At 44.4% G+C, this 12,124-nt stretch overlaps 1 protein-coding gene across 4 annotated transcripts in view; it reads right to left on the bottom strand.

The window, feature by feature from the left end:
* MLLT10 (MLLT10 histone lysine methyltransferase DOT1L cofactor) overlaps positions 1-12,124 on the bottom strand; it is a 247,985-nt gene that overhangs the window by 166,730 nt on the left and 69,131 nt on the right. For all 4 annotated transcript variants that reach the window (XM_069729543.1, XM_069729546.1, XM_069729541.1 and 1 more), the window contains exon 2: positions 7,445-7,565. Coding sequence is in view for 3 of the 4 variants with exons in the window: in XM_069729546.1 (XP_069585647.1) it covers positions 7,445-7,565 (121 nt within the window). In the remaining variant the exon portion in view is untranslated. The remainder of the gene's footprint in view (positions 1-7,444; positions 7,566-12,124) is intronic.

Below are 12,124 nucleotides of genomic sequence, written 5' to 3'. Positions count from 1 at the left end.
CGAACCAGGACCCGGAGGGGACAGATTGGGCCGGCAGCCAGTTCACATACAGCAGCAGGGCCACACAGAAATTGCGCACAATAAGAGGCGAAGACCCCGGCAGGGTCAAAGTAACTCAGAGTTCCCATACAGACTCCGGTGACAGGACTGGTTGTAAATCCTTTTATGTTAAAGTAAACTGGTTAAACGTTTCAGTGCCTCAGTCTTTCATTTGGACAATAGCCATCTATCCAGGATCGGGATCGTCACCGCTGGGAGAACCTGCTGCTGATCAAGTAAGTGCCTGTCCCCTCACGATACCCCTTACACTGTGCATTGCCTGAGGCCACAGCACCGGGTCAAGCCACCCGTGACATCCCCCTCAAGAGACAGACTCCATTGGTCTGGTGCTGGGTACCCCGGTCTTTTGGGCGTCACAATTGGCGTCACGAACAGGATTCAGCCAGCCCGTATACCGGGTATTGTGTGCCATGATTGGAGTCCAAAATTGTGAAAACTTGGATGAAAAATCTTGAAAATTGACTTTATTAAAGAAAATTCCATTTCCCATTGAAAACTATTGAAAGTGACTTTTCCCCATTGGTTATAATGGAGTGAAGATGGCCGCCATCCCCTGAGGTAATCACCTCATAACCGTTAGGCACGAGACTGTTAATTGAGCTACGCCATCACCTGAGCCCCAGTCTAACTGAAAAACTTCAGAATCCGCCATTACAGAGCGCGGTGGGTGGGAGCAGCAGGGGGCGTGTCATTGTGGGCGGCACCAAGCTGAGCGCTCTGACATCAGAGCAAGGGGAAAATCGATCCTGCTGCACAGCGGAACAAATCTATACTATCCCGACGGAAGCGGAGGACCGGAAGGGTCCGGATTAACTAAGGGGGCACAGTATGTCGCAGCACGGAGACGCCGCAGCACCCGGCGACGCTAATGCAGCTGAAAGACAGAGTGTCAATAGAGAGTCCGGCAGCGCAGCGGTGCAAGGAGTGGCGCCCATCATGCCGGTGCTGATGCCATATACCCCGGGTGGTCCATGGCTTCCAATGTATGAAGGTGAGCCTAATACCCTTGACGATTTCAGAGGAAAGATGCTGGCCCATTTTGACATGTTCCCCGTGGGTGAAGTTCAGCGTGTTAGTCTCCTGATGATGCACTTAAGTGGCCATGCTAAGCGAGAAGTCACAGCATGGGCAGCTGATCTAAAAGGCACTGTTGAACGCATATTTGCTGGATTAAAAGCTACATTTGAAACCACTGCCAGCAGCAAAGCTAAAGTACGATTCTTTAATTGCAAACAAAAAGTTAATGAGTGCGTGAGAGACTTTGCCTTAAACCTGCAGGAAGCCCTTAAATCACTTACACTGGCTGAACCCATTTTTAACACCGGAGCGGATAAACTGCTAAGAGATCAATTTATTGAGGGACTCTACACCCCTTCTCACCGGGGGCATGTGAGCATGCTTGTTTTTAAGAACCCTGAATTGACATTTGCCCAATTAAAGGAGAGCGCTATACGTCTCCAGCTGGCAGAGGCACCTCGGGATCAGGAGCCTGCGCAACTCATGGCAGAGGCTCCTCAACAACATGGAGTACCAGTGACATCAGCTATGTCCGGGGCCATTGCTAAGCCCCTGGGGCCCAGTACTAATGAGGCTCTTCAACAAAAGCTTGACTCTTTAACTGATGTTGTTGCTTCAATGGCTAAAACCATGCAGGAGATGAGAGGACCCAAGATGGAGTTGGCAAACCGTAGAGAAGATGTTCCATGGATGAGACCCCGGAGATACCCGACATGGAGAGGACGACCCCGCGACCGCTACCAACCGGATGGACAGCCCATTTGCCGCCGTTGCCAGCAGCCAGGCCACTTTGCACGAGATTGTGATTTAAATGGGAATCCCCTGGGAATGCGGGCCGCTTCACAGGAATGAACTTTCAAGGCCCAACACCCTGGCACGACAGATACATCGGAGGACGACCCATTATCCCTATCGTGCTGGACGGAATTCCTCTCAACGCTTTGCTGGACACAGGTTCCCAGATTTCATCTATACCGTATATCCTTTATAAGAGGTACTGGGCTGATGCAGATATTGATAAAGGGCCCTCTGATGTTGAACTAGATATATGGGCCAGTAATGGTAAGTTGGTACCGAAACTAGGATTCAGGGAGATGACCATAAAGATTGGTAAAGTAGAATTGAAGAAACAGGGTATAATTGTTGTTGATGTTGACCGGCGGAACTGTGAACCAACTGTATTGATAGGAATGAATGTGTTAGAGAACTGCTTTTCCGAAGTCATTTCTGTCTTACAGCAAATTGCTGAAACTGCCCAATCTTGCCAGCAGAGAGTTCTCCGGAGGGAAATAAAAGTATTGAAGTTAAGGCAACAGGTAGAAGTTGCAGGTGGAGAAATCGGCAGTGTGAGGGTAAGTGATCCAACGTCTATTGTAATCCCACCAAAAACAGAAATGCTGGTATGGTGTAGAGCAGCCATTGGTACTAAGGGACGAGATTATCAAGCCTTAATAGAACCAGTGTACACCGACAGCAGGCCCACTATACTCACAGCACGAGGGATAGTCGAGGTACACCGGGGACGAGTGCCGGTACGACTTTTGAACTGTGGAGAGGAAGAGGTCACTTTGCCAAGGTATGCTACAATGGCAAAAATATATACTGTTGACAACAATGCCATCACAACCATTGAGCCCTTAGAACCAACCTGTCAGGTGGAAGGCAATGGCTCAGATGGAGAAATGGAGGATTGGTGCCAACAGCTACACGTGGGCATAAATTCAACACCTACCCATCAAAAACAAGGGGTGTATAGGCTAGTGATGGAATATGAACAAGTCTTCAGTAAACACCCATTGGACTTCGGACGGATAGAAGGGGTAGAACACACAATCCCCACCGGTGACCATCCCCCAATAAAAGAAAGATATAGACCCATACAGCCCGCTCACTATCAATGTGCAAAAGATATGCTGAGGGAGATGAAACAGGCCGGGGTAATAAGAGACAGCTGTAGCCCCTAGGCGGCCCCTCTAGTGATTGTAAAAAAAAAAGACGGAACCATGAGAATGTGCGTAGACTACCGGAAGATTAATAACATCACCCATAAAGACGCCTACCCCTTGCCTAGGATAGAAGAGTCCTTGACTGCTTTGAAATCTGCTAATTATTTTTCCACCTTAGACTTAACAAGCGGGTATTGGCAAGTCCCTGTGGCTGAGAGAGATAAGGAAAAGACGGCATTCACCACACCAATGGGTCTAAGTGAATTTAATCGCATGCCGTTCGGACTCTGCAATGCATCCGGTACCTTCCAGCGGCTGATGGAATGCTGCCTCGGACACAAGAACTTCGAGACCGTCCTCCTGTACCTAGATGATGTGATCGTCTACTCAAAGACTTACGAACAACACTTAAAAGACTTGGCAGAAGTGTTCGAAGCCTTATCCAGGTATGGCATGAAAGTCAAGCCATCCAAATGTCACCTTCTCAAGCCAAAGGTACAGTACCTGGGACACATCGTGAGTTCGGAGGGAGTAGCACCGGATCCCGAGAAAATAACCGCCATAAGGGATTGGCCGAGACCTACCAGCGCAAAAGAAGTGAGGCAATTCCTGGGATTGGTGGGTTACTATCGCAGATTTATAAAAGGATTTACCAAGTTGGCAGCACCCTTGCAAGACGCCTTGGTAGGGCAGACGAAGAAACCTTCAAACCGAAACCCTCCTTTCCAGTGGAACGACGAAAGGGAAGACTCCTTTGAACAACTAAAGAAGGCACTAACCGGGGAAGAGGTTCTGGCATAGCCAGATTACCATCAACCTTTCATCCTCTACACTGATGCCAGTAATGTGGGACTAGGAGCGGTGCTGTCACAAAAGCAAGAAGGTCGGGAGAAAGTCATCGCCTTTGCAAGTAGAAAGCTCCGGCCTACTGAAAGAAATCCAGAAAATTATAGCTCCTTCAAATTGGAACTACTGGCAGTAGTTTGGGCTGTGACAGAGCGTTTAAAACACTATCTGGCCGCTGCAGAATTTATTGTCTATACTGACAACAATCCGTTGACCCACCTGGACACAGCCAAATTAGGTGCGTTAGAACAGCGATGGATAGCCCGGTTATCTAATTACAACTTCAAGATCAAGTATCGAGCAGGTCGCAAGAATGGAAATGCCGATGCCCTATCCCGGATGCCACACTTGAGAGATGTAGAAGAAGAAACGGGGGAGCTTGAAGAAATTGAACTACCAGCCTTCCATCATCCCAAGGCAAAACATCATCAGTCAAGTACCTATCAGAAACAACAAGAGGTGAATTTTAATCCGTTAGCACACCATAGATGGGCTGACACCCAAGACAGCAATCCGGCTGTGAAGTTGGTGAAGGAACTGTTAACTGACCAAAGTGCATATCCCGATGAGGATGCCCCAGAAGAGACGCATCAACTCTGGAAAGAGAGAGGCAAAATGTTCCTGTATCAAGAGAAGCTCTGTAGAAGGTACACCAATCCGAAAACACATGAATTGGTTTGGCAGATTATCGTGCCTAAACAAGATGTCAAGATGGTCCTCGAAGCTTACCATAATGGTGCTGGTCACTTCGGTTGGAAAAAGTTAGAAGTACTTCTAAGAGAAAGATTTTATTGGGTCGGGATGAGAAAATCAATCGAACAGTGGTGCAGAAATTGTGGCCCGTGCAACCTCAGAAGAAACGATCAAAAGAACCAAAGAGCACCACTGCAGCCCATAATCACCAAACAACCACTTGAACTTGTAGCCATAGACCACGTGAAGTTAATACCAAGCCGGTCCGGCTATGTCTATGCCTTGACCATCGTGGACCATTATTCACGCTTCTTGGTAGTAGTACCCGTAAAAGATCTGACAGCAAAAACAGCAGCCAAAGCGTTCCAAATGTACTTTTGTAGACCCCATGGATATCCGGAACAGGTTCTCACCGACCAAGGTACAGCCTTTGAATCAGAGATCTTCAGAGAATTCTGTAATATGTATGGTTGCAAAAAGATCAGGACGACGGCCTATCATCCACAAACAAACGGCTTATGCGAGAAGATGAACCATATTGTAATAGACCTACTAAAGACTTTACCTGAGACAGAAAGGAATCAATGGCCAGAGAAATTGCCTGACTTGGTGGATCTGTATAATCATGTCCCGGTGAGCTCCACCAATTGCACCCCAGCTTATCTTATGCGTGCAAGACCCGGCCAATTACCAATCGATCTAGAAATGGGAATTCTGAAACCAGACGCAGAAGTTCAAGACTCCAATTGGGATATCATACGGCAAAAGCAGTATCGCCAAGTGCAAGAGGGTGTGGAAAGAAGTCTTCAGCAAACTAGAGAAAGACAAGAGCGAACTTTCAACCAGAATGCTCTAGCGACCCCATTAAGACCGGGTGACCAAGTGCTCAAGAGAAATCGTCGAACCAATAAACTGGACAATCAGTGGGAAGCCGTACCCTACACAGTTTTACCAACAAGAGTGGATAATCCTAAAATGTGTCTCATTAGCAAAAACGGAGGCTTAACATCTGTACTAGTGTCAAGAGACAATCTTAAATTATGTCCGGAAGCATTGAAAGAGCCAGACGTTGTCCAGCCAGAACCAGAAGTTATTCAACCCATACAGGTTCAACCAGTAAAGGAAAAAGAAGAGGAAGTGTATCACACCTGTATAGGAGACTTTCCCAAAACCCTACTAACATACCATGGTGCAGTAGTGGTTCCCATGGTGGCCTTTTACCCAACACCGAACCCAATACCAGAAGTCCCAAGACAGGAAGAGGCTGACCCCGTACTACAGGAGGTTCCAGGCCAGTAAGAACAGATTCCTGGTCAGAGTAATCCCATTCACGGTGGACTTGCCAACTCCATAGTCGTGGAATTATCTTTAGCAGAGCGGGCAGATACTACATCCGCAGTAGACAGTAGTACACCACATGAAGAGACACCGCTATTACGTAGATCACAGCGTAGTACCCATGGTCAATTACCGGCCAGGTATGCAGATTACCAACTATAAAGCTCATAATGTGAATTGTATATATGTTATGCCGTATATAGTTAAACAGAAAATGTAGTATAGTCATTGTTATCAGTCTGCAACGTTTAAGCCCAGTGCCTACAGAGACTTGTCTGTATGAACTTCTTGCATATTCTTGAACTTTTTATCAGCCCGGAGGCACTAAATCAAAGCTCCGGAAAGACTGCTTTTTGAACTTTGCTTTTTGCTCTTTTTGAACTTTCTTTAGACTTTATATTGATAACTCCGTTGGAAAAATGGAACTAAATTCCTGGACACTAAGTACAGTGCCTTTCCTAATACCTTCAAGGATAGAACTGTATTAATGGACGCTATTTGAAGTGACTTTTTACAGAACTCTATTTTTGTTTCCTTGAGTGGTTTTTGTAACTTTTCATTTTTAAGACTCTGTACATATTAATTGTTATTTCAAAATGTTATTGTCCCACAGTCCCGGAGTACTGTTCTTAACTAAGGGGGAATGTGGCACCCCTAGGGGTATTTGCCACAAAAATAGTTACTGACAATAAATACAAATACTAAGATAGCAATACTGCACTACCACCTCCGGCCAGAAGGGGGAGCTCCAGAGACTTCCCTTGATCCATTCTGGTCTGAGAGAAGAAATGGCAGTTGGGCCAAGGAGCTGAAAGTGAGAGGTCATACAGTTGAATATCTAACAGCCCTGTGACTGTTACCGGGCCTAAATCACCGGCCTGAGGAGAAGAGGGATAGAGAAAAAGGACATTGTGAGAACCGGGTAGCATTAATCACTACCCAGAACAGGCGCAAAGACGGATACCGGATCCGTGGCTGTATTCATTACATATAATACAGCAACCGGAAAAACGTGAGGTGATATCAGCTTCACTAGGGCCGGACGCAGCAACAGATACAGAGTTCAGCGGTACTCCTGGAGGGGGTAAGCCGATATAAGGACTCGGGTTGCCCGTCGAACCAGGACCCGGAGGGGACAGATTGGGCCGGCAGCCAGTTCACATACAGCAGCAGGGCCACACAGAAATTGCGCACAATAAGAGGCGAAGACCCCGGCAGGGTCAAAGTAACTCAGAGTTCCCATACAGACTCCGGTGACAGGACTGGTTGTAAATCCTTTTATGTTAAAGTAAACTGGTTAAACGTTTCAGTGCCTCAGTCTTTCATTTGGACAATAGCCATCTATCCAGGATCGGGATCGTCACCGCTGGGAGAACCTGCTGCTGATCAAGTAAGTGCCTGTCCCCTCATGATACCCCTTACACTGTGCATTGCCTGAGGCCACAGCACCGGGTCAAGCCACCCGTGACATCCCCCTCAAGAGACAGACTCCATTGGTCTGGTGCTGGGTATCCCGGTCTCCTGGGCGTCACATATATAGCTACCTTATCATGCAAGCCATATTGTATCTTCAACAGGTTCCAGGGACCTTCTTTTTTTGGTTCTCCGTGCTCTGTTGCTGGTATCAGACTTCTTTGAGTTTTCCATGTTTTCTCACCAATTACTCTGTCCAAAAAGAAAAGAAAAACATGATTCAGACAGGCATATAATTGGTTTGCCATGGACTGCCCATTATCGCCACTGTATTTATAGACATTTTCCACTTGGATCGATACTGGGCACCACTATGGTTCATTTTCTTGAACTACAATAAGGCATTCAATGAAAGTGTCACGCCGTAAGCGGCGATAAAGGGGCAGGACGGCGTACTGGGACCCGCACCTGTCCCTACCACTTTAATGGGGCCCTGGCTTTCCCTTATCTCGGGGGTACCTATGATGGTTAGGAGGCCCGAGCCGCCAGCGTATCCCTGTCTCCTGTGCAGGCCCTATCAGTGGCCCCCTCTCCCCCCAAAGGAGGTGGACTGCACCAGTGTAATAATACAACAAATAACAGGGTATACAGACAAGGTAACTAAAATACTCAAACTCACCAAATGCTCACACAACCACAGAGGAACACAGAGAAGGGAAGAGAAGGAATAAACTTAGGAAGGAAAATAGGTTTAACAAGCAACCAAAACAGCAGACACCAATCTCTGTAAATAAACCTCCAACACCAACACTACCCTCCTTCAACCTCCAAGCCAGGCAGTAGAACTGATCACTGATACTAGCTGTAGTCAGGACTGAGTCTATATAGAGGATCAGATTACAAAATCCACTTCAGCTGAGAGAGACCCAGCTCTCAGCAATAAGGTTAACTCCTGCACTGCTGGCACAAAGCAGCCAGGTCAAAATACAGGTGAGGAGCTTCTGTTCACTGTGTGTGAACGAGGCCCAGAGCGCTGCGGTTCTCTGGAACCTCTCTGTCGCAGTAGCCTCGTGACAGAAAGGTAGCACCAATACCCAACTGCAAAGGCAGATGAGCACACGGAGCTGCACGTGAAGCCAGTCGCATCTGCAATTTGCGGTCATCATTGGCCCAATTTTCAATACTGCTGCGTGAACTCAGCCTAAGGAGAAAATGTACAAATTTTCCTTTGAGGAACAGTAAACGATATGCATATGTAGCTCTTTCAAAGACAAGTTCAGTAATACCTTTACACGGCCGATCCATTCCTCCATTACTGAGAAATCAGCATTTCAATTGATATGCAACTGAGCTGAAGAGCTATGATAGATCTGACTCCTCTTTCACTCTAGCTCTATTCTCCGCCCAATGCCACCTCCTCCTGCATGACTGACAGCCTCTATGTTATGTACCTTCAGGCAAAGGAGCTGTCAAACAAGCAGGAGGAGGTAGCGCTGGGCATGGACTAGAGCTGGAGTGACAGAGGCTTCAGATCTAGCATAGCTCTTCAGCTTTATTTGCATATCACTTAAAACACTGATTTCTCTGTAACAAACGCCATGTAAAGTATGGCCGGATTTCTCTTTTCAAGATCTACATGTGCGTATAAATAGTTTGTCTGCTGACAGATTGCCTTTAATACGATATCACAAATTACATGTAGGACTTCGCAGAGCACAGTCTACTTCATTTTCAGGGGTTGTCCTGTTTGAATTTTTCCAGAGTGTTGGCCATAATTAGCTTTGTATAAAATGGTATTTATCACCTATAGGCTGCTATGGTTAAAAAAATAAAGTATATTGCGTAATTGCGCTACTTTTTTTTTTTTCCAATAGTCCATTGTATATGAAAATTTAATCTGCCCCTCTTTACTGTACAATTTTGTCCATAACAGGAACCAAAAAAACATGTTTTTAGTCTTCTTTTGTGTAAATGGGGGCCTATTAATACTTAGTGCTGTACGCTGCGCACTTAGCCTAATTATTTTTTGCCTATTATGTTTATTGCTCTAACATATTCCACGGCGTCATACACAGATTGCGATTACTCACCTATTACTGCAGAGGCTCACAATCTAATTTCATATGCGTACACACACACAGGGGTCAAATACACAAGAAGCCAATTAATCTGCACCAATATGGTCTAGTGCATTATTTGCATCAATCTAAGGCCTCATTCGGACATAAGTCATTTTTCTCTTACGCAAAAAAAGAATCGATTTTTATCAGTGTTTTGGATCAGATTTTTTTGTTTTTACCACCAGTGTTTCATCTGTGACTTTCTAATATGCTTTTTACAAATAAAAAAAAATAAAAAATAATTGCAAAGCTTCTCCTGAACACTACAATATTACAAATTTTTAACACATCCATTGTGATTTTTATGACTTTTTTGATGTGCGATTCGGATAAAAAAAATGTACGTATCTCTGCTTCTCTGCTTTTTTTGTGCAGGGTTCAGTCTGCAAAAAAATTAAAAAAATAAATAAAAAAATGTAAACAACTACATAGACTATAAAGGGTGCAGATTCTATCTGTGAAAAACACAGAACACCTATGCGAAAAATAAAAATATGAATGGAGCTTAATGCTGGGTTTACATAGCATGAAACATGTCATTTAATATCGTTTAATCATTAATACCGATCGCTCTGTGCTTCTAAAGCACCATGTTCTCGGCAGCACATCACCTGTTTACACAGGACAACGTGCTGTCGAGAACGCTGATTTTTAAACCTGTTGAAAGATAACGGCACCTGACAAAGTAATGTTTTGCTTATTCGCTAGGTGCTTACCTGCCTGGTTAAACTGGGTGACAATTAAGGAACAAGCCTCCGTAAGAACGGTTGTTTCCGATTATAGGCCTGGATAAATGGACCTGAACCAAATCTCTTACATATTTTTTTTTTTGTAAGTCTGATTAAAATTTTATTTGCACTATTTTCACCAACGTTTTGATATATGTCCATCATGCAGCCAAAAAGTAGTAAATAGTCACATGTGACCCCGACTTTAGTCCCCGTCTACAGCACAAGGGTTTATGCGCGCGACCGTAAATCTCGTCCCCATGTTATTCTACGGGGCCATGCACACCACGTTTGATTTTTTTTTTTTTCCACGGACTGAGTCTGTCCAAAGAATAAATCGCAGCAGGAAAAAACTTGCATCTGATTATCAGGTCGCGCTCGGATATTCATGTCTATAGATCCGTAGAAAACATCGGACAGCGCACGGACTGACAGAATGGAGAAGATGGAGTTTTTCTTCTTCTTTTTTTTTTTTTTGCTTTTCATCACATCCGAGTAAATCGGATCACACTGTGATCGCACTCTGATCAGAGTTGTGATTAGCATTATCGGACCGATTTTTTTCCGGATGCAAGAAAATCAGTTGTGTGACCCTGGCCCAAGTACAAGAAATTAGACTTGACCCTTAAATAGTGGAGAAGGATGGCATCACCGCACATCACGGGCACTATTTTAATTCAAAACATATACGGTATATAAAAAAAGATAATAGTAAAAAAAAAAAATCAGCATTTTTCAAACATGATATTGGAGGAAAAATATAGCTTTGCACCGTATTAGCCGGTAGATAGAAAAATAATCAAGATCTTCGGTATCACAAGTATATATATATATATATTATATATGCCCATATATGTGTGCGTATATATATATATATATTATTATTTTTTTTATTATTATTTTTTTTATTTTCAACTAAGTAGTCTTAAAAACTTGCTTTTTGTTAAAAAGTATCAACCACTGAGGACTGCCAATTTTGATTATTTTTCCAACATAATGTCAATCTTTCTGCAAAAGAATCATTAGTATAATAACCGATGGATTATATCGTCACGTTGCACGTGCTCCGCTCTCCTCGTTACTGTATCGTGCATAAGGGGTTAATCGGCCTTCCCTTCCCCCTTTGTGGAACCACCCATTTCCAGTGCAGTGACAGTAAAAGGAGAGGGGCAGCTGGCTCTGGATTACAGAGCTGCAGCCTAGCTCATCATTAACCTCTTTGTTGCTGAAAAGCAGAGCTTGAATAGGATTTTATGAGAGTACAAGCAATAAATAGAAGAGACTGCTGACACCTACAATGAGGGTCGGCGATCATAGACTTTAATAGCAGATATATAGTTACAGAAAGCGTGGAATTAATGGCTGATTTAATATTACGTGCGCCACCAGCACCCTGTGGATTGCATATAAAAAAAAAAAATTAAAAAAAGGTCTGGTGCGATTTCAGTCTTCTGCACCCGAAGAGGAAAATGCTAAAAATTTGGACGATGGAGCGGGCGCAGTCGTAATGTTTGATGCCACCAATGCTGCCTGTTTTGTAAACTGTCTACATCAACGTAGCGGAAAACAAGAACCATCTTTGTGCACAACTTTGTGTCATTGTGTAACAGCATCTTTCACATGATAAATGAAGCTCATGGTCCAGTGCCTCAAATTAGTGCAATTGGGGGGGGGGGGAGGTTCTGTACCAAATAACATCAATTTAATGCAATGATCCTCGCTTCAAAGAGCTTGGCTCAACTCAAGTGTATGCATGAGGCCACAGATGTTGTGAATCCAAGAAAATGTCTTCTCATAGAGCCAAGGAACTAACGAGACAGCGAACATTTTTTTTTTTTTTTTGCTCTCTTTATTTTACACTAGAGGACATAATCCTGACAACGCAATACTGAGTCAATGGCCCTGGCTTTGCCATTTCTATGCATTGTTTACCTGCTGGAGGCCTATTATCTAGTGACATTCC

The sequence above is a fragment of the Ranitomeya imitator genome, chromosome 6, assembly GCF_032444005.1.
Source record: "Ranitomeya imitator isolate aRanImi1 chromosome 6, aRanImi1.pri, whole genome shotgun sequence".
Lineage (NCBI taxonomy): Eukaryota > Metazoa > Chordata > Amphibia > Anura > Dendrobatidae > Ranitomeya > Ranitomeya imitator.
Note: the sequence above shows the minus strand (reverse complement) of the source record. Positions and strands in the feature narration are given on the sequence as shown.